General features: G+C 45.1%; 2 protein-coding genes and 1 long non-coding RNA gene across 5 annotated transcripts in view; 1 reads left to right on the forward strand and 2 right to left on the reverse strand.

Moving 5' to 3' along the window:
* Positions 1-243: 243 nt before the first annotated feature.
* Positions 244-1,182, reverse strand: LOC127051706 (olfactory receptor 1052-like). The gene has a single exon (XM_050954373.1). The coding sequence runs from the start codon at positions 1,180-1,182 to the stop codon at positions 244-246; it is 939 nt and encodes a 312-aa protein (XP_050810330.1).
* A 14,194-nt stretch (positions 1,183-15,376) lies between these two features.
* The window catches only part of LOC127051745 (uncharacterized), a 29,276-nt gene continuing 17,753 nt past the window's right edge, over positions 15,377-26,899 (forward strand). The window contains exons 1-2 of the long non-coding RNA XR_007774588.1: positions 15,377-15,448; positions 19,147-19,282. This is a non-coding gene — a long non-coding RNA (uncharacterized LOC127051745). The remainder of the gene's footprint in view (positions 15,449-19,146; positions 19,283-26,899) is intronic.
* CTTNBP2NL (CTTNBP2 N-terminal like) overlaps positions 20,492-26,899 on the reverse strand; it is a 46,015-nt gene continuing 39,607 nt past the window's right edge. For all 3 annotated transcript variants that reach the window (XM_050954312.1, XM_050954311.1, XM_050954313.1), the window contains exons 4-5: positions 25,975-26,082; positions 20,492-25,058 (exon numbers count right to left, since the gene is read on the reverse strand). In XM_050954312.1, the coding sequence (XP_050810269.1) occupies positions 23,586-25,058; positions 25,975-26,082 (1,581 nt within the window). In that variant the 3' untranslated portion in view covers positions 20,492-23,585. The remainder of the gene's footprint in view (positions 25,059-25,974; positions 26,083-26,899) is intronic.

Below are 26,899 nucleotides of genomic sequence, written 5' to 3' on the forward strand. Positions count from 1 at the left end.
GCTTGTGGTCTATATTGCAGAAGTCATATATCAGTGCATAAAGGAGAAGCTGTAACACAGTTACTGGACACTGTTTTTCAAGGGAAATGGAGCCTTCCTTCATTAATCGGGCTCAAGTTTCATTTGCACATTGTTTTCTCCTGTAAGTCACATGATGACAGAAATTTCTGCACAATGACTTAATGAGTGAGAACTAGCTCATATCTGCACTCCAGTACTGATCAGAAAAAACAGTCCCCATATTTACATCCAGCGAGGAATAATTTTCTGGTGTATTGTCCTCCTCAGGGTGTCCTTCACCTCCTTGTTCCTCAGGCTGTAGATCAGGGGCTTCATCATGGGTATCACAAGGGTAACGGGCACGGCCACCATTTTCTCCCAGTCCACTGAGCTGCCAGATGAGGGTCGTAAATATGTAAAGATCAGGGTCCCATATAACAAGGAAACGACAGTCAGGTGGGAGGCACAGGTGGAGAAGGCTTTGTGCCTTCCTGACATGGAGCGGATCCTCAGGATGGCAAAGATGATGTAAATGAAGGAGATGAGGATGGTGAAAATGGTGCCTATTGTTTCAATGTCTGCAAAGATGAAATGCACGCGCTTATTGATATGAAAGTCAGAGCAGATTTCTTGGAGTGGGTGACTATGGCAGAAGAAATGATTGAGGACACTGGAGTGGCAGAAGGACTGACTGAATTCACTACACGTATGCACAGTGGCATTGACACAGGCGCGTAGGGAAGAGCCAGCCACCAGCTGGAAGCAGACTCTCTTGGATATGATGACATAATAAAGCAATGGGTTGCAGATGGCCACAAAGCGATCGTAGGCCGTCACAGCCAGGAGGCAAAGCTCATTGCTGGCACAGGAGAAGAGGAAAAACTGAACCACACACCCAGGGAAAGAAATGTCTTTACTCCTCACTAGGGAACTGAGCATCGCCTTGGGGGCAATCACAGAGGAGCAGACAACATCTAAGAGGGACAAGTTGCTGAGGAAAAAGTACATGGAGCTGTGGAGGTGGGAGTCAACGCTAATCAGCACAATCATCCAGGCATTTCCCACCAGGGTGCAGAAATAAATAGCAAAGAAGAACACAAAGAGGATGTTTTGCAGCGTTAGACTGTCAGTTATTCCCCAGAAAATGAAGCCAGTGACTCTGGTGCAGTTTCCAGGAGCCATTTCTCCTGTCACTGTGCTCTGTGTCAAAGAAGAGGCAGAGGAAGGGATAGAAGCAGTGGGTACCACAACAATAAATCTGATGTACAGTGAAGCCAAATGGCAAAAATTAAGAGGTCTGTACACTAATGCGAGGAGCCTAGGTAACAAAATGGAGGAACTAGAGCTACTGGTGCAGGAAATGAAACCAGATATTATAGGGCTAATAGAAACATGGTGGAATAGTAGTCATGACTGGAGTACAGGTATTGAAGGCTATGTGCTGTTTAGGAAAGACAGAGATAAAGGCAAAGGTGGTGGAGTAGCATTGTATATCAATGATGAGGTTAACTGTAAAGAAATAAGAAGTGATGGAATGGATAAGACAGTCTGTCTGGGCAAAAATCCCATTGGGAAAGAAAGCTACTAGAGCCTCCCCTGAGATAGCACTTGAGGTGTGCTACAGACCGCCAGGATCTGATTTGGATAGGGATAGAGACCTCTTTAATGTTTTTAATGAAGTAAATACTAATAGGGATTGTGTGATCATAGGAGACTTTAACTTCCCAGATATAGACTGGAGGACAAGTGCTAGTAATAATAATAGGGCTCAGATTTTTCTGGATGCGATAGCTGAAAGGATTTCTTCATCAAGTAGTTGAAGAACCAACAAGAGAGGATGCCATTTTAGATTTGGTTTTGGTGAGTAGTGAGGACCTTATAGGAGAAATGGTTGTAGGGGACAACCTTGCTTCAAGTGATCATGAGCTAATTCCATTCAAACTAAATGGAAGGATAAACAAAAGTAGATCTAGGACTAGGGTTTTGGATTTCAAAAGGGCTAAACTTTAAAGAATTAAGGAAATTAGTTAGGGAAGTGGATTGGACTGAAGACCTTGTGGGTCTAAAGGTGGAGGAGGCCTGGAATGACTTCAAGTCAAAGTTGCAGAAACTATCAGAAGCTTGCATCCCAAGAAAGGGGAAAAAAATTATAGGCAGGAGTTGTAGACCAAGCTGGATGAGCAAGAGAGGTGATTAAGAAAAAGCAGAAAGCCTGCAAGGAGTGGAAGATGGGTGGGATTAGCAAGGAAAGCTACCTTATCGAGGTCAGAACATGTAGGGATGAAGTGAGAAAGGCTAAAAGCCATGTAGAGTTGGACCTTGCAAAGGGAATTAAAACCAATAGTAAAAGGTTCTATAGCCATATAAATAAGAAGAAAACAAAGAAAGAAAAAGTGGGACCACTAAACACTGAGGATGGAATAGAGGTTAAGGATAATCTAGGCATGGCCCAATATCTAAACAAATACTTTGCCTCAGTCTTTAATAAGGCTAATGAGGAGCTTAGGGATAATGGTAGGATGACAAATAGGAATGAGGATATGGAGGTAGATATTATCACATCTGAGGTAGAAGTCAAACTCGAACAGCTTAATGGGAAAAAATCAGAGGGCCCAGGTAATCTTCATCCAAGAATATTAAAGGAACTGGCACATGAAGTTGCAAGCCCATTAACAAGAATTTGTAATGAATCAGTAAACTCAGGGGTTGTACCGTATGACTGGAGAATTGCTAACATAGTTCCTATTTTTAAGAAAGGGAAAAAAAGTGATCCGAGTAACTATAGGCCTGTTAGTTTGACATCTGTAGTATGTAAGGTCTTGGAAAAAATTGTGAAGGAGAAAGTAGTTAAGGACTTTGAGGTCAATGGTAATTGGGACAAAATACAACATGGTTTTACAAAAGGTAGATCGTGCCAAACCAACCTGATCTCCTCCTTTGAGAAGGTAACAGATTTTTTAGAGAAAGGAAACGCAGTGGATCTAATTTACCTCGATTTCAGTAAGGCATTTGATATGGTTCCACATGGGAAATTATTAGTTAAATTGGAAAAGATGGGGATCAATATGAAAATTGAAAGATGGATAAGGAACTGGTTAAAGAAGAGACTACAACGGGTTGTACTGAAAGGTGAACTGTCAGGCTGGAAGGAGGTTACTAGTGGAGTTCCTCAGGGATCAGTTTTGGGACCAATCTTATGTAACCTTTTTATTACTGCCCTTGGCCCAAAAAGCGGGAATGTGCTAATAAAGTTTGCGTATGACACAAGCCGGGAGGTATTGCTAACACAGAGAAGGACTGGGATATCATACAGGAAGATCTGGATGATCTCGTAAACTGGAGTAATAGTAATAGGATGAAATTGAATAGTGAAAAGTGCAAGGTCATGCATTTAGGGATTAAGAACAAGAATTTTAGTTATAAATTGGGGACGCATCAGTTGGAAGTAACAGAGGAGGAGAAAGACCTTGGAGTGTTGGGTGATCACAGGATGACTATGAGCTGCCAATGTGATATGGCCATTAAAAAAGCTAATGCGGTTTTAGGATGCATCAGGTGAGGTATTTCCAGCAAAGATAAGGAGGTGTTAGTACCGTTATATAAGGCACTGGTGAGACCTCATCTGGAATACTGTGTGCAGTTCTGGTCTCCCATGTTTAAGAAGGAAGAATTCAAACTGGAACAGGTTCAGAGATGGGCTACTAGGATGATCCGAGGAATGGAAAAGCTGTCTTATGAAAGGAGACTCAAAGAGCTTGGCTTGTTTAGCCTAACCAAAAGAAGGTTGAGGGGGGATATGATTGCTCTTTATAAATATATCAAAGGGATTAATATTTGGGAGGGAGAGGAATTATTTAAGCTTAGTACCAATGCGGACACAAGAACAAAAGGATATAAACTGGACACTAGGAAGTTTAGACTTGAAATTAGATGAAGGTTTCTAACCATTAGAGGAGTGAAGTTCTGGAACAGCCTTCCAAGGGGAGTAGTGGGGGCAAAAGACATATCTGGCTTTTAAGACTAAGCTTGATAAGTTTATGGAGGGAATGGTATGATGGGATAGCCTAATTTTGGCAATTAATTTGGCAATTGATCTTTGATTATCAGCAGGTAAGTATGCCCAGTGGTCTGTGATGGGATGTTAGATGGGTTGGGATCTGAGTTACTACAGAGAATTCTTTCCTGGGTGCTGGCTGGTGAGTCTCGCCCACATGCTCAAGGTTTAACTGATTGCCATATTTGGGGTCGGGAAGGAATTTTCCTCCAGGGCAGATTGACAGAGGCCCTGGAGGTTTTTCGCCTTCCTCTGCAGCATGAGCCACGGGTCACTTGCTGGAGGATTCTCTGCACCTTGAGGTCTTCAAACCACAATCTGAGGACTTCAATAACTCAGACATAGGTTAGGGGTTTGTTCTAGAAGTGAGTGGATGGGTGAGATTCTGTGGACTGCATTGTGCAGGAGATCAGACTAGATGATCATAATGGTCCCTTCTGACCTTAAAGTCTATGAGACTATGAGACTCGCGTTATCTCTTAAGAGATGCCGAAACAATGGAAATTTAATTTAGTCATAGTTTCCAAAGCCCAAAGGAATCATTTTGATTATCTAGACCAGTGGGTGTTTTTCTCATTTGCGGATGAATCAAACATTTTGAATGGAGGTGGAAATTGTAGACACAATCTGTGGACCCCTAGGAATCCACAGACCACAGGTTGAAAAGCAGTCTTCTATGGTAATAACAACCTTTGGAGGACCCCTTAGATATAGTCTGTGGATCCCAAGGTGTTTGCAGATGATAAATTCAACCCCCCCCAATCTAGTCTAATTGCTTGTATAAAACAGGTCATAATTTTTTTCTAATATTTTTCACTGTAAAGTAGAGCATATCTTTTAAAAAATCATCCAGTCTTGAATTAAAAAGTGTCCATAAACTGAGTATCCACCATGACCCTTGGTAACAAGTATCAGAGGGGTAGCCGTGTTAGTCTGGATCTGTGAAAGCAGCAAAGAATCCTGTGGCACCTTATAGACTAACAGACATTTTGGAGCATGAGCTTTCGTGGGTGAATACCCACTTCTTCAGATGCATGTGACCCTTGGTAAATCATCCCAAGCGTTAATTACCCTCACTGTTAAGAGAGGCTTTTTATGTAGAGCTGGTCAAAATTCCCACCTATCCCCTTGGGAAGCGTTGAGCTTTTATGAATAAAACCCCAAATCCAAACTATTTTGGCTGAAATCTGAAGTATTTTGGTTTTGAAATGGAGCAACTGGGAGATGTAGTCGAACCAACAAGACTGGCCTATAAAGGAGAAGGGAAGCATGAGGAACTTCAGCTAGACAGATCAACATGTGGACTGCTCAGTGTTGAAGGTGTTTGAGAACAGGTCAGAGAAACACCCATTGGGATGTTTACTTGGTGTGACCTGGTCTTGCCCCAGCATGGGGAGCCTGACTTGACTCCAGGAGGTCCTTTCCACTCTACATTGCTAGGACTCCTGAATAACAATCTTTGTATTGATGATTATTATTTAATTTAATTTGTTGTAAAAATGCTGACATTTCCATGGAAAAGTTCAATGCAAAAGCGATTTGTTTGTTTTTGTGAGAGGAGGGCAATTTTCATCTCTTTCCTAGGAATGTAGTGTTCCCACTCACTGTAGGAGGGTCTGATCCAAAACAGATTGACGCCAAGGGGAGTTTTTCCATTGATTTCAGTGCGCTTTGAATCAGGCTGTTTGTTAATATCAGATTTAATCACCTTTCCAGCTAGCAGAGTGAGTAGCAAGGCAAGGGAACACTCAGTGTATTTGAACCTTCTGCACTCCCTAAAAGAGGAGATCTTCAAGGCAAAGAGATTAGTAAAGTTCATATACATTTATAATTCGTTGTGAACTCAAAGAGGAGAAAACAACACTTCCTCTTTTACTGAACTATTCAGTATGAGATTTTGAATGCACTGAAATCAGGAAATTGAAAGCAGGGTCTAAAATCCCAAGATGTTTGTGACAGCTTAACCTGCCTTTAACTGATGAGTAGAAACAACGTCTATAACAAAATAGCATGACCAGTCCACTGGCCAACTCAGCCAATGCAAAATACAGCCAGACCCACCCAACCATCTCTCTACGTGGGCTCCTACCCGAAATCTCTTTAAAGATAAAGTTATGGAGCCAGATCCTGTGCTGGTATAAACTGGAATAGCTGGTGGACTTTTCATTCGAGCACTTTAATACTTTGAGATCATTTTTGGTTCAAGTCTTGCAACTAAAAACTAAAAACACGGTGAACAACATATTTGCATGAACGTTCCATCATTTCCCCGAGATATGCATCTTTTGCACAAACTGATCTTCTTTGGCTGCTTTTTATTACAGCTTCTAGTTTTTTTCAGATTTGCTCATCTATAGTTATGAACAAGGTCACCAATAACAAAATTTCTCCACAAGACAAAGAAACACCAAAGATAGGAATCAAAATTTCCATATGGAAATGGAAGCATAAAGTCACGCTCATCTGGAAGCCCCATTTCCTAGTAATGTGGCTATTTTGGTACTAGATTTCTACAATTCTTTACCTTATCAATGTGAAAAATTAAAACACATGTGCGCACACACAGACACGCACACGTTTGAATTGTCCTGTTTGGACTAATCACATTTCACCACAACAGGAACCTATCAGAAAACATCAAGAGAAAAAAACATAATATTAAACAGACTGTACAACCTATGGCTACAAATCTCTATAATTTCCCATGAGTGAGTGGAGACAGTGGGAGGACCAGCCTGTCCTTAGAAGATAGTTCTTTAGTAGAGTCATAAAGCAGCTTTCTAGAGAATCTCCACCTAAAGGGCCACAATGTATTGCAGGTCAAACAGCATCAAGAAAGATGGTTCCCTTGGAAGCTAGGTGGGTCCAGATGTTCCCGTTCCTTCTCCCGCTTCAAACTAAGAAGAAAACTCAACTATGCAAGAGAGATTTCATTCCATTATCGGTGTGTATCGACCCCAAACCCATGAGACCTTCCATGGGGGCAGAGAATGGCGCACTGGGGAAGCCCATTCCATACTGTACTGTCTTTTTTCACAATCTTCTCTCTCCAGGGCTGTCGACTGGGAATAGTTCACCAGCACAAAACCCACTCTGGAAAATTTTCAATGAAAATGTTTGATATTCAAATAAATGAAGCCCATTTTTAGGGAAAAAAAGAAAAAACCCTCCATTAACAAGATTCTTTGAAACTAAGGGGTAATTTTAAACAGACTATTTTCATCTTCATATGCACAGCATATGAAATCTTATAACTCATTACAGCACAATGGACCAGACACTCACTTGGTATAAATCACCGTAGCTCTGCTGATGCTGATGGATCCGTGACAACTGACGCCAGGTGATGATCTATCTTGATATTCCCAAACTCTGACATGTAGTGTTCAGGATAGTTTAGGCAGTTGGTCCCATTTCACTGCAAGTTACTTTGTGAGAGAAAATTAAGACGACATTTTGGGGTCAAAAGCATCAGCACTTTGAGAACAGAAAAACAATCTTTTCTCCTGGTCGACGGAATGGATTTTGGAGCTTTCCTCAGGTATTAGAATGAATAATAGACCACTCATCTTAGTCTTTGCCCCATAATGTTAAAGCTTGTTGCAAGAGAGAGATCTCTGTTTCTTGAACTCAAAGGGATTGTGTAAGGGGAGGTGGGGTTTATTTGTTCTGCCAACACGAGAGGACAGAATTCATAGAATAGCAGGGTTGGAAGGGACCTCAGGAGGTATCTAGGCCAACCCCCTGCTCAAAGCAGGACCTGACCCATCCCCAGACAATATTTTACCTCTATTCCCTAGATGGCCACCTCAAGGATTGAACTTACAATACTAGCTTTAGTAGGCCATAACCACTAAGCTATCCCTCCTGAATCTCAGGTCAGGCACAAGTGGAGTGAGTGTGTCGTTAAAATACCAGTTGTATCGCCCGGCAGCAGGAGGTAGGTTGACACCAACGTATGGTCTTCAAATATTGTCCAAGTTCTTAGACATGTTGATGCTTCTTTTTGTCTTTCCCTCTGTGTTATGCAGTTCATGTGTCTGAAAATCCCCCCTAGCAAGAAGCACGTCCAATCACAAATACACTTAGAGGAGCGCGGCAAGATTTTAATCAATATCTGCCAGGATTAGAGCTGTGAAGATGGTTTCTTTCAGAGCAGCAGGACTAGACATCTGTGTGCCGCACAGCCAAAGGGCAAGGAGCATTCTGCTTCTCAGCGCTGAGCGAGAAGGAACATTTGAAGCAGCAGCATGAGAGAGTCCAGGAGTCCAGTAAAAAGTCAGGCAATGCACCTGCACGTGCCCGTCCGATTCAGATCTCAATTGGGCGCTGTCAAGGGCCCTCAGCAAGGAGCCTGTCATGCCACATGCCATTTAGCTGAGCCCTGGTGGGATCCTTATCAGGCAGGATAATGAGGGTGATGCTGCAGCTGGGAACAGCGAAGATCCTGCCAATGTCCCTAAAGGCCAGGAGGTGACCACGCATTAGATCAGGACCACCAGTTTGGAGACAATAGCAGTGAAAACTCTGGAGAGGGGGATGTGCCTGGCCAGAGACTGGAAGTCCAGGTGGTTACTGCAACTCTCTAACCCCTCCCTCCCATCGTTTTCTAGAGAAATTGGACTTTCAACACTGAAGATTTTGTAGGTTATGGCCAAATAATTTACTGTCCTGGATATTATGCCCTGCATTGCTGGGTGTGTGTGTCTGTGGGGTAGTGCGGATGCTACAACATTTGCATGGCCTCATCTCCCTTCCTCTCCCCTCCACCAGCCTCTGCTGGGCACAATCCCAAGTGGAGGCAGAGCACTGGGGGGAAAGGTTTCGGAAAAGCCAGCTTTGCTGTTTATCCAAGAGTTCAGAGTATGGGCTGTACGGCTTGTGCTGAAGCCCACGGTCTGTAGCAAGTTCACAACTAGAAATCAGTGCCCCTCTGTCCGTTTCACCGCAGGCAGGCAGGTGGGGGTGGAGGGGTTCAAACACCACTTAGATCAATGCTCTCCATCCTAGCTCAGGCTTTGGTTGGTTTCCTTCATTTCCCCCCAGTCCTGGTAGCTTATTCTGGGAAGTTTCTCAGGCAGCAGGAATTCTCCATGGCCTTTCAAGAGAAAAGAGAGTGCAAACCTGCTCGGGCCTCCATTATAGCCAGGTCCCTACCAAATTCAGGGCTCACTTTGACTCATTTACAAACCCTCTCGCCTTGAAATTGACCAGTGTCACCATTTCAGATGTTTCCACCTGACATTTCATGGTATTGTAACCATGGGGGTCCCGACCAAACTGGGAGAATGGGGGAGTTCAGAGGTTGCTGTGAGGGGGGTCACAGCATTGTCATCCTCACTTGTGTGCTGCCTTCAGACCTGGGCTCCAAGGGCAGCAGCCAGCAACCGTTCTGAAGCTAGAGTAGGTTCCCAGATGTGCAAGTGGGTCCTTCCTGTTGTCAGCCCCTCAGCTCCTACCAACTACTTGGGAGCACCTTGGCTCCTACCATTTTCGGGGCATCCAGAGAAATGGACCCCTGAGCCCCAAAAGGAACTGCAAGGGAAGCCCCGAGCTGTCGCTTCAGATGCCAGGCAGAAGCCCCGAGCCCAGGCACCCAGAGCACCAGCAGGAGTAGGGAGGGGCATGAAAGTCCTGAGCCCAGTGCCCCAGCACTGGCTGACCCCACGGGGGGGGGGGCAGAACCTCTGAGTCGGGACACCCAGAGATGTGACTGGAGCAGAAGCTGCCAGGGCCAAAGCCCTGAGCCCAACGCTGGGCTGATGCAGCGCACTCACTTCTGCATTGCCTCTGCAGGTGCGTCTGATATCCCCATGGAGAGGAAGTCCTGTCACCAGCCGGGCAGAGAAACAGCTAGGAGGCCCCTACTGGGTTCTCGTGGCTGGGGGGTCCTAGCAGGACGGGGAGATTGGATTTCACAGGGCAGGACTAATTCGATCTAGCCAAAAAAGGCACAAGAAGAATCAACAGCTGCCAGCTGATGCCAGAGAAATTCAAATGAGACATAGGCACACATTTTTGAAGGAGACTAGCCACTGGAACAAATTACCCAGAGGAGAGGTGGAGTCTCTGTTTCCTGGTGTCTCACGTCACAACTGCCTGCCATTCTGGAAGGTGCCTTTTAGTGAATTACAAGCAATTGGGCTTAATATGGTGCAAAATGTGTGAAATTTCATAGTCTGTGAAATAGAGGCCAGATTAGGAGATCGAATTGTTTCATAACCTCTATGAAAAGCTCAGTGGGAGGCTAGGAACAGACCCTGCTGTTTTACTGGGTATCCTGCTCGCTCCCCAGAATCAATAATGTGCAAGTGGGGTGATCTGGGGTGCAGCTCAAACATCCAGCTGGGCTGGCCAGGGGCAGACATCAGGCCTGCCAGGGAAAGGTGGGTCTGGCAGTGACTTCAGAAAAGCTTTTGGCAGGAACTCAGCCCATTGAGCAAAGACTATGAGTTGGGAATTGGTCCTGCTTTGAGCAGGGGGTTGGGCTAGATGACCTCCTGAGATCCCTTCCAACCCTCATATTCTATGAATGAGGCATCTGTGACCTCACAGAACTCCCTTGACATCAGCCAGACAGGACAGGATGCAGGGCAAGGGAAACCTCAGAGAGCCCTGTAGCCTTGCTGCAGCAAGCCTCCATCTTCACTTCACCAGATAAAGGTTATGAGCAGACAATGGCTGGAAGTCGAAGCTAGACCAATACACACTGGAAATAAGGCGAGGAGCATTTTTAACATCAGAGTTTGGAGCAATTCACTGAGGGTTGTGCTGGATTTTCCACAACTGGCCTATTTTAAAATCAAGCTTGGGTGTTTTACTAAAAAATCTGCTCTAATTCCTATGGGAATTATTTTGAGGCACATTCTATGGCCGAAGTGAAACAGAAAGTCAGACAACAGTGGTTTCCTCTGGGCTTGGAATTAATCTGTGACTCGCTGGGGGTGTTTGGAATTTGACCATTTTGCTTCCCTCTTCCTCCTTCTCTCTTGTCCCTTCTTCTCAATTGGAAAACGGGCCACCAGAAAAGCCTGATTTCCACCCTGTGCCCCTTCCATTAGCGCTGTAAGCTGAAGGGCATTGTGAGTTTCGAGTGAATTCAGCCAGTCAGTGCTAACTCTCCACAGGTGATTTGCATAGGTCAGTCAATGAACCTGCAGGTTTCCGTGGGAGCGATGCCCAAGGCAGGGCTCAGGCTTCGGGTTTATGCTCAGGGTTAGAGGAGTCAGGGAGCGACAGGTGGCTGAGTTACCTCTGGTGTCACAATGTTACTGCTCAGGTTCCTCTGCCTGCTGCACCACCTGGGCAGTGACTGGCAAGGGGAAGGTTTTGTGGATTTGACATTTAGAAACCAGGAAGCACAGAGGAGGAATGGCTTAGACAGTTTGGCAGTAAAATGTAAGTTTTGTGGCAATATCCTGTGCGATTGCTAGTGGATCCGGGATGGAGTCAGCATTCCTGCCCCTCCCACCACCTCTTAGCTGGGCCTATATAAAAGAGACCAGGTAGAGTTTTGCACACTTGTTTGTTTAAGACTGAGCAAATAAGGCCCAACAAATTACTGCTAGGATGAATTTTGCTGCCTCCTCTTCTTGAATAGAAGACAAGCAGTTTCTGATTCTCTCAGATGAAGTAGTTCTTCTAAAATCAAGGGCAAGACCAATCAATGGCTTTTTCACAACCCAACCCCCCCCCCAAGAGATTTTTTTTTATTTAAACTGGATTTTTAAAATTTATATTGAAAATTTTTTTTTTTTTAAAACCTATCAAGTATAAAATTTGAAACGATGACAAGTGATGTTAAGGCCTCTAGTTGCTCCAGCCTATTAAAGTAATTTAAATAAATACGTCTGTGGTACTTTCTTGAAACTGCACCCTCCAGGGAGACTGGAGGGCAGCCTCCATGCTGAGCGCATGGGCACTGCTGAAGGTCTCTGCTTGGAGTCTGGCAGAGTGGAAGGGAGCTCTTTCCAGGCCGTTCGATCCTGGCCTTCTGGAAAAGTCCTATTAGAGAACAGTCACTTTCCTAAAAGCAGCAAAGAATCCTGTGGCACCTTATAGACTAACAGACGTTTTGGAGCATGAGCTTTCGTGGGTGAATACCCACTTCGTCAGATGCATGTAGTGGAAATTTCCAGGGGCAGGTATATATATGCAGGCAAGCTAGAGAATATATATACCTGCCCCTGGAAATTTCCACTACATGCATCTGACGAAGTGGGTATTCACCCACGAAGGCTCATGCTCCAAAACGTCTGTTAGTCTATAAGGTGCCACAGGATTCTTTGCTGCTTTTACAGATCCAGACTAACACGGCTACCCCTCTGATACTAGTCACTTTCCTAGGCAGCCTAACCAGCCCTGCTGTAACATCCTGTCAGACAAGAAGCTCCTCAGTCTCCTCTTACACTCCATGGGTTTCATTGCCAGAGGGCTTTTCCAGAGTGATCTCCTCAGGGACAGTGCTGTTAAAGCAACCAGTTATAAAGCCACTTACTCACAGGCCCACACCCACTCCCAGTGGGTCCAAACCATCTCCTATTAAAGACAGGGGAAGGGCTCCCATTGCCTTCAGTGGAGGGTAGAGGAGGCCCTCAAGTGAGCTGCCCTTTGGCCCTGCCCATCTTCCACAGGCACCCCCTCTTGTACCATGCCACACAGCAGCTTTGCAACAGCACAACACTGGCACATACAAGCAACATGAGGCCACCAAAGCCACTTCTATGTGGGAGAGGGTACAGGCAATGGTGGCTGGACATACAGCGATCATCTCTGAGAATCTGGAGCTGCTCCTCTCCCCACCCACCCCCAGTCAGTGGGAGCAGTTGCTGGGCATAGGAGCACAGCCTGCATGAGGAAATCCAGTGGTAACCACCAATAGCTGGAGGAGAAATGTCTCCCTTTCCCTTTTTGGATGGGAAGGGGTAATCTCCTCCATCTCATCTTTCCAGATAGTCAGTACCCACACGCTAAGCCTCTTTGCTTCACCCATCATCTCCCTGCCACATGCCCTTTGTGCTTCTCACTTCTCTCCTCCTCCACTGATGGCCTGACATACCTAGCATAAAATATTGTAACCCCTGTGTCCTGCCCACTGACACACTGCAGCCAGCTGCAAGGGACTGATGCTCTGATGCGGGCAACCAACATTCACCATCTAATTCCTAGTCATAGACTGGCAAAGGAGGGGAGCAAAGCAGCCAGGGGTAATACTCCACATCCCTTTAAGTAACCCTATTAAACACTGGGTCAGACCACTTAAAAAATATTTAAGCCTCAAAACCAAGCCCACTTATCTCACTTAATCCCACTTTATAAACCCAGGTTCATTCTGTAGAGTATGCATCAGTAAGTAACGTTAAGATAGAAAGCTTTGCAAATGTGAAGAGTTAATTCAGACTTGCATCTGGTAACAATTATTGTGTTCTAGCAGAAGGTCAGGGCCCCTTGTGCTAACTCCTACAAAGATTCAATGTCCTACAAAGCCTAAACTCTAAACAGACAAGACAGACAAAGAAAAAAGCACATTGTCATTTTTCAGATGGGGAGCTGCAACACAGAGAACCTAAGTGACTCACCCAGAGTCCCACGTGGAGTCAGTGGCAGAACTGGAAATGGAACCCAGATCTTGAGTTCCAGGCCTGTGCTGAGCCACATGACCACCTTTTTCCTAGCGAACATGACACATGTAGCTGGAGGAGGAGCAACAAGAGACCGGACAATACCTCTTAACTTAAAAGGTAAACTGCTATCCCATTTAGTGCTGTTGCTTGGTGTGCGATGCATATTAACCTCTCTTTTCACCACAAGGGGGTACAAGTGAGCTGCTCTAGTGCCAGCAGAAGCTAGTTACCTATACAGAGGAAAGAGAAAAAAGTTATTGTGAAACTATTTGCAGACACAACAAGTTGCAAATTCATACTGGAGACATGTTAAACTTGATACAAACTCAGCCACAACCCGGAAGGTTTCGGGCAGGGCTGGGAGCCAAGCTCGTCTCACATATTTAGGGAGGCATTTGCCAGCAAAACTCACTGCTGGGCAAAACATCTTTCCAAACTATCTAGAAAGCCTGATTTCATGTGCCACTGTAGGTCACTGACTCTCGCTGCACCTCAGCATAGCTAATGGTGGCAGATTGGCTTTCTTGGACTCACACAGCAGGTACAGCACAGGCCATAGAAGGTCTGAATTCCCCTCTCTGATCAGAGCTCTCTTGGTTGAGGCTGCCAACAACTGTCACAATTGTGACCCTTTCTGAGGTGTGAACACTAAGAATTCCTACACAGGTAGTGCACCAGCTAGCAGGGTGTCTGGTTACTTGTAGATGTTTTAAAGAGTGGAGCAAAACCCTGACACTCTCTGCTGTGCAATCAATGCACTCAGTATGGGCTAGCCGCAGAAAGCTCATCTCCTCCTGTGCTGTGAGGGCAAACAAACAAGGCCCATTCCCTCAATCCTAAGCAGCCAGGTTAAGGGGGCTCTCTCAACAATTCTTTTTTTCTGGTGGCCTCAGTGCTGCTGCCGCCACCACCTCTTGCTGGTGGCTGCTCTCACAATTTTTTCCTAAAATTCCTAATTAACTTTTGGAAAAACAAATATGCACCTAGACATGTCAAAATCTTTGTGATTTAGATTTTTGCAGACTCAATAATAAAAATGCGCTGTCGTCTCTGTTGTCTGCTCCTAAACAGACACACAAATAAGGTGCTTTACATGGGTGGTTTTTTGTTTTTTTTTAATTTTTAGAACTTGCTAGCTAGTAAATCTGCTACTGTGAAAAGCTTTGTTAATCACTTTTCACAGATTTACTCAGCCCTGGCAAGCTGGGGGACAAATTAAGCCCTGGATGGAGGAGGTGGGTAGGGAGGCGTGTGTGTTTGGGGGGGGGGGGTGGAGGTGGCAGCAGGGGCCAGGGGTGACATGTGGGAGAGGTGAGCCCAAACCCCTTGTGGCTGGGGGATGGAGCCCACAGTCACATGGCCAAAGCCTGCTGCCTGCCATCCCAGGGCTGAAGCCCAAAACCTGAACCCCCCCCACCTGCTCTGGAAGGTGAGGATTCGGGAACTCTCCTGCAGTGTTTGTAGCTCCAGAAAGGGGCAGGGACCAGGCTCTGCTGGCAGCCCTGGGGGAGGGCCTGCTGCTTCAACCTGGTTCTTAATCACCACCCAGGAGGTTATGGCTACAAGATTAGCCCCTGGTTGCTGCATGCGGCTGCATCTGAGAGAGTGCCAGTGCCACTCAGCTACCAGGGGTGAGTTAAAATGGGAGATGAATAGGAGCCTTGTCTGTCAGAGAAACTGACTCATTGCTTCTCCCTGGCAGAAAATGGCTGCAAGCAGGAACCAAAGGCCGGGTCTGGATCCTGGGAGCCACACTGTTGCAGCAGGAGAGGTAGGTTGAGTTAAGTAGATTTCCAAGTTTGGGTTAAAGCCACATGATGTCAGGAGGCAGATGAAACTCAAAACACCCTTTTGATCTTTAAAAAAGGGTTTGTGGGCATTCCAGGCATGGGTGAGGGCCCTGAACATCCCAGCCCCACCCCCACTAGGGAGAGTGTCAAACACTCGTTTAGCAACTCTCACTGGTGAATGGGCAGGGCTCTCCCCTCCCAGGCCTTGGCACCAAGGAGTGGATGAGGCTCGTTATGGGGAGGAAATAGCACTGGTAGAGTGGCTGCTATCCTAACTGTACTGGGGTGGGGCCAATGTGGGTAGACTCCTTATGAGCAACTCTTTCCCAAGCCTATAAAGAGAGCAGAGCACAGAGCTGCTTCCCAGGCTGCAAAACCTGCTCACTGGGGCCTGATGCAAAGATAAGAAAGTGACTAAGCAAACATGAGGAGCATCTCTAGAGCACTCCTGGAGGCTGGGCTAGGGGCAGCTAGAGCAGGAAAGGCCCAAACACACAAGGTCTTCGGAGCAGAGGCCATCTTTTTGTTGTGCTGAGCTCTTCACATATGCAGTAGAGCCCACTCCCTGTTTGGGGATGGGTACTACCACCTCACTAGTCACCAGGTTAAATGAAATGAAAGGGAGGGAAGAGGAGAGTTTGCACTGCAGCTTTGATGGAGAAATCTCCCCATTTGCTCAGTACAGCCTCCACAGGACCGGTGCAAGGATATTTTGCGCCCTAGGCGAAACTTCCACCTTGCGCCCTCTGCCTCCACCCCTCCCCCCAGAGCATTGCTTATTATAAACTTTCAAAAATGAATATTGCATAATGTGGCATTGTTCATTAGAATTAATACATATTTGGCTTGAAAATTTATTAATTTCATTATTTAGCCTACATATTTAATAAAAACAATTGAATAACCTGACAGGGTGTGGGGCTGGCTGGCTCTGGGCAGGGCAGGGGATGCGAAGCTGGTTGGAGATGGGGTGTGGGGTTGGCTGGAGACAGGGGGTGCGGGACTGGCTGCGTGCAGGGCAGGGAGTGTGGGGCTGGCTGCAGGCAGGGGCTGCAGCAGGGGCTGGATGGAGACAGGTGGTGTGGGGCTGGCTATGGACAGGGCAAGGAGTGCAGCAGGGGCTGGCTGCATGCAGGGCAGGGAGTGAGGGGCTGGCTGTGGGCAGGGCAGGAGGTGTGGGGCTGGCTGCAGGCAGGGCAGGGGGTGCAGCAGGGGCTGGCTGTGGGCAGGGCAGGGGGTGCAGCAGGGGCTGGTTGAGGCAGGGAAGGGGGTGCGGGGCTGGCTGCGGGCAGGGGGCGAGGGGCTGGCTGGATACAGGGGTGTGGGGCTGGCTAGAGACAGGGCAGGGGGTGTGAGGCTGGCTGTGGGCAGGGCAAGGGGTGTGGGGTGACTGGAGGCAGGGCAGGGGATGAGGGGTTGGCTGCAGTCAGGACAGGTGGTTCAGCTGCCATGGATGGAGCTGGAGCACAAAGAGCAGCTGCAGAAGGAAGAGCTGTTGGACAGAAGCTTCTGTGAGGAACTGGCTCTGTCTCATGGAGAGGTACCGCTGCGGGATCTGCATTTTAAATAGCAGTGGGGACGCCCCTGCAGCCCCTTGCCCTCTCAGCCTCCTGGGCACTCGCTCTCTGCGGCTCATTCCCTAGGGGCTCAGCCCTGCTCCTCTTGCCCCCAGTCCCTCATTAGGCCTGGGTGCACGGAAAGCATGCAGCATATCTTTGTACTGTGTTAATGACTCCTGAACTGGTGGGGGCTATGCCTAATTGCTGCCACTATCTCTTTCTTTGCTGGGCAATTAGATGACAATTAACTTGGAATAGCCCAGAGGGGTCAGAGTAGAGAAGGAGGGAGGAGAGACCTTTAGGTTTCAGTTCTGTGCAAAGCCAGTTAACTTTTCTTTTCAGCTGCTTATACACAAACCTAGTAGAGAAAAGAGTTTCTTCCCCACATCCCCTCCCCCAAAAAATCGGTTATGATTTTAATGGATCCAGAAGCAAAATAATTCTGTAATCAAAAAGACAAGTTTCCTGCTTTCCCTTCCACAAAGATCTATTTCCAACCCAGGTAACTTATTATTTATTATCTGTAGTAACTATGTTCTCACGTTTGAATGATACACTGTAGTGGTGTCGGAGTTCTTTGGAAATCCCTCAGCTCTTTTGCGGTGTTGGGAGTGAATGCTAGACCCTCGGTTAATTACTTTTACCTTACTTCACGTGCCTATCTTTTGGTCATTAATTTTTGAAGTTAAATTAGATTTTCAAAACCCAGCTTTAAAATGATGTTCATGCCGACAATTGCAATTTAATTGTCTAAACGGGGAAATCGATGCCTTGAAATTATGGGATCTAATTTTAAAATTGTATTAAAAATGTGGCATTATAAAGGGGAAATATTTTAAAAGGTTTATCCAGCATCCCCATTAGTGTTACCCAGGATTCTGCTTCAAGCAGTAACACAGGAGGGAGGGGGCAATGTACAGATTAGTGTTCAGTGGTACTTCAAAGAAAAAGACATTTACTCTTAAATTATCTCGTTGATGCCTAATTGACGATCTAATAGCATGCATCAAGTACATCAAAACTTCGCTGAATAAGCTTGTTAGCATTTCTAAGGGGGACACTGACCATTCCAAACAGTGATAAGTGGTGCCTGCGGGTGGTCGTGCAGGCATGACTGCGGCAGCTCAGACTCCTTCTCTGTCCCAGCAGCAACAGCTGCTCAACCATTTATAAAAAATTTGAGGGCGCTTTTTGGCACCCTCAAATCTCGGCGCCCTAGGCAACTGCCTAGTCTGCCTAAATGGTTGCACCGGCCCTGCGCCTCCAAATTACTTGCATGAGAAGCACTTCTTGCTAACACCTGTGAAGTGTAAATATCAATTAAAAGGTTACCTGGGATGGCAGCTTTCATTCCAAAGGAGAGCAAAGTGTCAAACACAGCGAAATAGACATGGTGGTGGAGTGTTGCTATATCACTTCAGTGTGTTGCTCTGGAGAGGGGTTTATTTCAGTGCATCAAAGAATCATTCATCCAGTGGAAGCTGCAGAGGGAATTTAGGTCAGCAGAATGCAAATACGCAATCTGGAACCTTACCAGGATACTGGGTTCACACCCTGTCCATGCTACAAGATGCAGGAGCATTAGTGCAGCAGCACTTAGCAAGAAGCCCTAGAAATACTCAGATCTATCAAATGCTAGAGGGCTATTGAAAGGGACAGGGCATGTGGATTTACTTTAGGGTGACCAGATGTCCCAGTTTTATAGGGACAGTCCTGATTTTTGGGTCTTTTTCTTATATAGGCTCCTATTCCCCCCCCCCCCAATTTTTCACACTTGCTGTCTGGTCACCCTAACTGACTTTTAAACGTCACCCGAAAGACACCACCTCCAGGAGCAGAGGGTGTCCTAACGTAGCACACTGCAGTACAGTGGAAGGGGCGCCTGCAGAATTCCTGCTGCTTGCCAGCTGTATTTATACCAGGCCTGCCCAGCCACCTGGATCATTCCCAAGTACTCTCAGGCCAGAGGCTGCTGAACTGATGGGATCACAAGGCAAGGTGACCCTGGCAGAGCTGGTCAATGGTGATAATGCTACTGTGGCCATCTTCCACCCATGAGACACTAGTAACTGGAGATTCTGGCTCACGGGATTTAGAACAACTTTCCATCTTACACAAAGGTACACTTTGTAAGAGCAATACTGGACCTGAAGCAGAGCAGCAGTATTCCACCCATGTTGACAGCATTGTCCAGTCGAGAGGGCACTGGGCCAGCAGGTAGTCCCGTTCTGCCATTGACCAGCTGTGTGACCTGGGGTGAGTCACTGACCCAACATATAGTCTCTGTATATTGTAAGCTGTTTGGAATGGGGACTGTCTTTAGCTGTGTGCTTGTCCCTAGATGTTAATATAACAGAAATAACCCACCCAGAAGAGCCTGTTTCTAGAGGACATACATAGCTATAATGCTTTAAAATGTCACTCTTGGGTATTAGTCAAGGCAGAAATAGCAATGAACCAACAGTCTGTAAAAGAGTTAATTATTAGGCAAGTGATGGCAAAATATGGCTTTTAATAAGCCAGCATAAACAAGCACTGAAAAATGACAACTAGATGAGCATGTGTGGTTCAGTGGCACAAATTCTCACAGAGCATGTGGGAGACTCCTAGGTTCAATTCCTGCCAATGCAGAGCTGAGTTTTTTTTTTTTTTTTTTTTGGGGGGGGGGAGGAGGAAAGAAGGGTTATTGTGACATGGGGGACTGGTGTGCCGGACACTGCACACAGCTTTGCATAGACAACACTGAACAGCTGATTACCCTCTAATTCCTGCTCTTTATTTTAAACAAAACAAGTTGCCCTCCAAGCCAACGGTAAGTGTCTATAATGATGTAAAAGCCCATTATTAAATAATGCCTGGCATCTCTCCAGCCTTTGGAATAGGGTCTCATTTACAACTTGCCATGTCAAAAGGTACTTGCAACTTCATGTAAAACTTAAATGGACTCCAAAGCATCCAAATCCTGCAGAGCAGATTTAGGAATATTTTCCCCAGGTGTAACTTTCCAAAATGACCTAAGAAAAACCATGGATTTCATACCCATGTCTAACTAGCATAGCTCACAGTAACTCTTGTATTTAAGGCAAGCATTAAGTATAGAAATACTCAATATGCTGGTTGGTTGTTAATAGAATTGAACAGAAATGAACCCATAGCGATCAAGCCATCCTACTAGATGCAAAGATGACACGTTAAGAGTCTTCAGGAGACCTAAAATTGCTGTAATGTGTACTTTACGCAATAAGATCCTTTTAGTTTGGGGAGCCACAATCTTCCAAGTGTCTCTGCTGCACAAGCAGGAGGCTCCAGGACGTCTTCCTTTTGTTGGTGTGTAACACATTAAAAAAAAAAAAAAGGCATTAATGATAAGAGACAGCTTGATTATCCCCAGGTGGCATTTACAGGTACACATCAGGCCATGAGAGCTTAGAACAAATCTTAAAAATATTTTCTTGCACAATAGTCAGATCTTAAAAATAAAATACTTTATTGATAGTATGAATGTTTAACATGTTTAATGCTGTCAGCTATAAAAATGATTAAAGACTTCCGCTTGGTACATTTGGCTTTACAAATTTACAAATGTTAATGAATACTATGCATTTTGCACTTCATTATAACCTCATCAGCCGGTGACAAAGCTCTGCAGCAATGTCTGCTTAAACTCAGACGTGAATCATAGAAGTAAGTTTTAGTTGCTTCCACACACAGAATCTACATCAAAAATTTAGATACGAACCCTAAATTTCTTATTGGATTAGCTGAATCCATTTTAATAGTTGTGCTTAGTTGAAGATAGGCTACTAGCAAAAATACACATTTTCTCTTGCATCCCCCCTCCCCATATTACATTACAGAAGAAATACAGTATTCAGTGCATTTCCTAAGAAATAAATTTCACTATAGTATATATCTCTCTATAGAGTCATCATAAAGAAATGGTATAGCACCACTTAAGATTAGGGTAAAAGCAAGAAAACAGGTTAGAGCAGTTGTTGGAATGATACTCTAGCTAAAATCCATTCACCCATCAGTTTTCAGCTGTTACTCTTATCAGGAGAAAAAATTGCTGTTAAGATCACTCTTTAAATGTGCTTTCCCAAAAGTCTCTACCTATTTAGCTATAGGGTGCTACTGTTTTTCTTACTCTTGGTGTATGGACAATTAAATAGGAACTATGGTGCTTATATCTACTTAGAAGTTCATAAAAACAAATCTAACCATCTCCATTGCATCATACCAAAGACTATCATATGGGTCATTTTTCAGCTTGGAAAAGAGACAACTAAGGTGTGTGTGTGTGTGGGAGGGAGAGATGATAGAGGTCTATAAAATCATGACTGGTATGGAGTCAAGTGTTGTTGACTCCTTGTAATACAAGAATTAAGGGTCACCAAATGAAATTACTTGGCAGCAGGTTTAAAACAAACACAGGAAATATTTTTTTTCACACAATGCACAGTCAGTCTGTGGAACTCTTTGCCAGGGGATGTTGTGAAGGCAACAACTATAAGAGGGTTCAAAAAAGAACTAGGTAAATTCATGAAGGACAGGTCCATCGATGGCTAATAGCCAGGCTGGACAGGGATGGTGTCCCTAGCCTCTGTTTGCAGGGGATGAATCACTTGGTTACCTGTTCTGTTCATTCCCTCTGGGGCAAACCTGACATTGGTCACTTTTAGAAGACAGGATACTGGGCTAGATGGACCTTTGGGCTGACCAAGTCTGATTGTTCTTATGTGTGGGGGCTAGAAAAGGGTTGGCTAGGACACCATCTACTAATGCAGTGCAAGAATTCTGATGTCCTATAAATTAGGTCTCTTCCAGCTCTGAGTCTTACTATATCCTGTATAGGAGTGCATCCTCCCAACCACTACAGGAATCTTTCCTAAAATAAAGGATCAAGTGCTTTGTTTAGTTGTGTGCTGAATAATTAAAAGAGAGGAGCAAGCACCCAACTTGGGAAACACTTCTCCAGGCCCTATGTTGCTGTAGGCAGAAAGGCTAAAAATGGGCCAACATCAAGCAGCAAAACTGATTTCTAAGTTTAGGATCAGAGTCTTGTAATCTGTGCCACTTGGCATTTGGGATACACACTTATTCAGGCTAGATTCCAGGCTGTAACTCTGATCTGTTCTATTTATCTTGTTACATTTAGTGTCCATTACTGTAGTGTCTTCACACACTAGACAGTGCTGTCCTATTTGAATGTGAGTAGCATAGGTTTGCAGTGAGGTCTGTAGACTCACCATTTAATTCACAGCACAGGTAAAAATTATTGAATCTGTTGCAAACTGAAGTCCAAAAGTCAGGCAGATGTTTTTTTCTAATTAAAAAACAAACAAACCACAACAACCTACTCTTGTTTTATAATCTTAAAGAGTATTTCTACCTTTTTCTTTATGAATTATGGAGAACTTCAATAACATAACCAGACTATGACTAATATGCATTGTGTATATAACATGTACATCGGTGCATCTATCTATACATATATGCATATTTATATATGAAAGTTAATAATTTGGTTCCACAGCTGCAGCCAGTGAGGCTAGCAGGATTCTATAGAAACTGCTCAGTATAATCTTAGTCTGACATACAGTATTGTTACAAAGTGAGCAACTTAAGTTATTGCTTTTGATTATTAGTAAAGATCCCATCTTACTATATAGAATGACTAGCGATTTCTTTTCAAGTAATAGCAAGATCCTTGTCTCACAAGTTCTACACACACATACACACCCAACAGTAGATTGCTTGAAGAAGTTTAAAATCAAAGGTGAAGAACCAGGAATGAATCCTTAGTCATTTAACCTACAGCGAGACACCAATATGAGAAATTAATGAACTGCAGGAAACTACCACCCTGACTGTTTAATGCTGTCACTGGTTTTGGACAACTCCAGTGGAAAAGAGAAGGGATTGGGTTGCACAGAGCTAAACAGTAGGACCAAAATCTGCCCTACCACACTCATGTGCATCTCCTCTGATGTCAACAGGAGCTATATCCTAACATGACAGGGCAAAACTGGGGCCACCTTTGAAAGATTTCCATTCTGTAGCACGTTGTTTACAAATTCGATTTAAGAACAATTGGAAAGGATTAAAAACCAGTGATTTAAACATTCATGATTCATAGAAGAGCTGTTATTTCTGCGGTTAGATGGTCCCTTTGTTTTCTACAGAAAAACAAATTCAATCACAGGCTTAGTTCAGGCACTTTTTATACAGTGTTCATCTGGAATAAAAATCTGCACAAGTGATTTCTGCATAAATTAAAATGCTTCAGCCCCATTATAGTTTGCTAGTCAGCTCCCAGCACATTTTCTTCCCTCCTTGTTTCATTTGACTGCTGACATGAGACACCCTTAGGGACTACCTTACAGCTCTATACATCAATATAAAAATTTCCTACCTATTTCTAAAAAGAAAGTACACTAAAGGTATTATACAGACACATTCTGCTACTACCCAAATAAATAACATGGAGTGGATAAAACAGTGTCTCTTAGCTCTAGGATGCTAAGCCATGGAATGCTACATTCACATTTCCTAAAGACTAGCTATTAGTTGGCAACAGTATGTCAATGTCTTTACCGTTTGCTACTACAGCATTGTTAGAGCAGCTACTTGCCAAGTCCATGGTGGCACCAAGAGAAGATGCCTGGGAAGGGGTTTTGGTTAGTGGGGTAGGAGTCGCCGGGGACTGAGCCAGGCCAGGTTTCTTTGGAGGAATAGGTGGAGGATTCCCTCTTTCTGCTCTAGGGATTGTTGGGGATTTAATTCCAGGAGACAATGGGCTCAGCGGGCTAGAAACTTTGCCTGGGCTGGACTCGCTTTTTGGACTCACAGCATTTGCCAGATTCCGATAGTCTGTGCCAAAGGGCGAGCTATTCGGAGAGACTGGCTTTATAGGTCCCTGCTGACTGGTGAATCTGGAAAGAACCTGAGTGACTGTGTTGCGGGCTAACTGTTTGGCAGCGGAGTTGTCTGCAAGGGTAGGAGACAAATCCCTCGATGGTGGGCTCTGCAGGCCACTCGACTGATGGTCCTGATCAGCTTGGGACTGGAATTTGTGTCTGGCAGCATGGAAACGTTGGTTGATCCCCACCTGATAGGACGACTGGTAACCAGGGCTGTTTCCTGAAGCTCCTACCAAACGTTTAGTCAGAACTGGGGACGAGCATGGAGAAGATGTCAGAGATGAGGCAGCTGTGCTGCTGGGAGAGAGAGACGTCCCACCAGAAGGAAGCTGTGGGATCATATACACAGGAGATTCTGTTCTTACAGGGGAACTTCCATTCTCAACTGCACTTTCTGGGACTGGACCAACAGGCTTCTCTCTCAGCAGTGCCTGGTTTTCTGCTATGTCTGTCTGCACTAGCTCACCCCTTGTTTGCATGTCTGTGTCACAGTGCCCATTTGCTTTAGCATAGGGATGGGTAGGTGTGGCAGGGCTGGGAAGGGCCATGTGTGCAGGTATGCCCACATTGCCCAGATTGGTTCTGTCTGCCTGGGAACTTTCTGTCTGGCAAGATACAGACCTCACCAGTGGGCTCTCTGTTTCTACACCTCTGGACATCATTGAAGGGTTTTGCTGTGAGTGCTCAGCAGGGTTGGAGCCCTGGCAAGGAACCTCCAGCTCTTTCAGGGCTTTTTTCAGGCTCTCCATCTCTTCCTTGAGTGCCTTTGTCCGGTTCTCTTCTCGGTTCAGCTTGGCTCTCAGCTGTTCTCTTTCAATGTCGAACTCGGAGAGCTGCTTTTCCACTTGTGCCTCCATCTGCAAACCCCGCTTCTTCTTGGAGGCCAGCTCCTCCTCCAGCTTGCTCACTTTGCTCCTCTCTTTCTCCAGTTTCAAGCTCAGCTCCCCTGCCTTCTGTCCCTCTTCCACTACCTTGGCTGTGGCTTTCTTGCACTCCAGCACAAGCATGGAGGACAGCTGCTTGTGGCGTGCCCTCTCTTCCTCCAACTGGCTCGACAGCTTCTTCTGCTCTTTTTCAAATTTTTTCACTTGGGTCCTTTCGAATTCCAGCTGGAAAAGAAGACAGAAGGGTTCTCAGAAGGAACTAAAAAGCCTCCCATATGCAAATAAGGTAACTTTCAATACCTCAAAGAACTAACGTGGTTGAGCTGAAGATCAGATTTCCTTATCTACTGGAGCTCACGATCCTATATTTTGCAGCAACAGAGGGTCTCATTAACACCAAACAAAGAAGCATGGGTCCCTGTTCCACTTTAGGTATCTGTGAGGTCACCAACTCTTGCATGGCTAACAGATCAAATCAGTTTTTGGCATGTACATATAACATTAGCATTAGTGTACCACTTCATATAGTCACTGATGGGAAATTTTCAGTTGTTTACTTTTAGTGTAATATACACCAATGGTCTAGCATACAGAAGTTTCCCTCTTACAGGTCCTGCCTTCCCACCCCCTATTAAACTGCTTTACAATGCCATTTAGAAATGTTTATGGAGGTCTGAAGTCTAATACTATAGCTTTCTATTGTTCTTGTGTTACAGATAAAGCAGTAACATGAATCTGCATTACTGTGGCTCTCTGAACAAAAGTATACCCATTCTTCCCCCTACTAGTTCGGGAGTTCTGTACAGTATCAGAAAGCCACAGGGTATGACTCAGATTGTTTTGCCTTTACATTCAGCCTGCTTCCTGAGATCTTCTCCATTTTAAAGCTGAAACAAGCTTTCTTAGCCTGTGAACATTTTAATCCATTTCACACATGGAAAACTGGGTAGGACAAGCTAGTATTTTACATGTGGTTGACAAAAGCCAGGAAATGTAGAAAGTCTTATCCTTAATATTTATTTGATATTCAGGTACAATTAGACAGATGTTCTGCTTCATCACCCAGACTTAGTATATCTGTGTGTTCTGAGAGCATTCAGCTTTCTTTGGGGAAGGTTAATTATTAACTTCCAAGGCGCACCTGCTGAGTCAGCCGCTCCCGCTCCTTCTCCAACATGTAGGTGACATCATCTCCTTCAGCAGTGTCCTGGGCATGCCGCTGCCTCTCTTCCTCAAGATCCAGTATCACCTTCCAAACACAGACACTTTATTCATCTTTTTATAGAAAAGCATTTACATACATGCTCAGAAAGGTGTTGTGTAAGAATATAAATTAGAAACCCACTCTTCATGTGCCCTTATTTTAGCCTTCAATAGATAATTTGTAGGTTTGTCTCCAGGTTGTAGCGCAGCTTTAAAAAGTATTTTCCTCACAGAATTTCCATTTTATGTATTATTGTTTGGCTGGTGCCTGAGATTGTATTAATGACCTTGTCAGTAAATCCTAACACCAGCAGCATATACACAGCCTCATCAGTATGTTTTTAGATACTGGTTCAAGGGAAATGTGCATTATGATATGCATTTTTCACTCCTGGGGGAATTCTGCACCACTGCACATGCACAGAATTTATATCTCCCACAGATTTGTTTGCTTCCCTGCAGAAAAATGGGAAACAAAGGGAAGCCACAAGAGCAGTCATGTGACCCTCCCCAGCAGTATTTTTGGGTGTCCAGGGCAGCTGGCAGAGAGGTAAATCACTGTGGGGTGGGAGACAGGACTGCGGAAGACCTGGCTGGTGGCTCCTACCCTGTGCTAGGCTCAGCTGCTAGTCCTGGCTGGGCTGGGGAGGACAGGACTTCCTCTTCCCCTGCATGGCAGCTGGGGTGGGGCCAGATGCACTGTGTTCTTCCTTGTTTCCTATGGGGGATTTTCTTGGTTTTCCTACGGTTTGCATGCAGAGAGGGTGGGACTTAAACCCATACCACCTTGGGAAACTAACAAGGTGATGGGGGAGAGAGAGTTTGTTGTTACAGAGGACTGGCAAGGGAACTTGGGACCCCAG

This window comes from Gopherus flavomarginatus, chromosome 5, assembly GCF_025201925.1.
Source record: "Gopherus flavomarginatus isolate rGopFla2 chromosome 5, rGopFla2.mat.asm, whole genome shotgun sequence".
Lineage (NCBI taxonomy): Eukaryota > Metazoa > Chordata > Testudines > Testudinidae > Gopherus > Gopherus flavomarginatus.

What these genes read in the sequence shown, in the direction of transcription:
- LOC127051706 (XM_050954373.1), bottom strand. Translation starts at nt 1,182, where the DNA reads ATGGCTCCTGGAAACTGCACCAGAGTCACTGGCTTCATTTTCTGGGGA.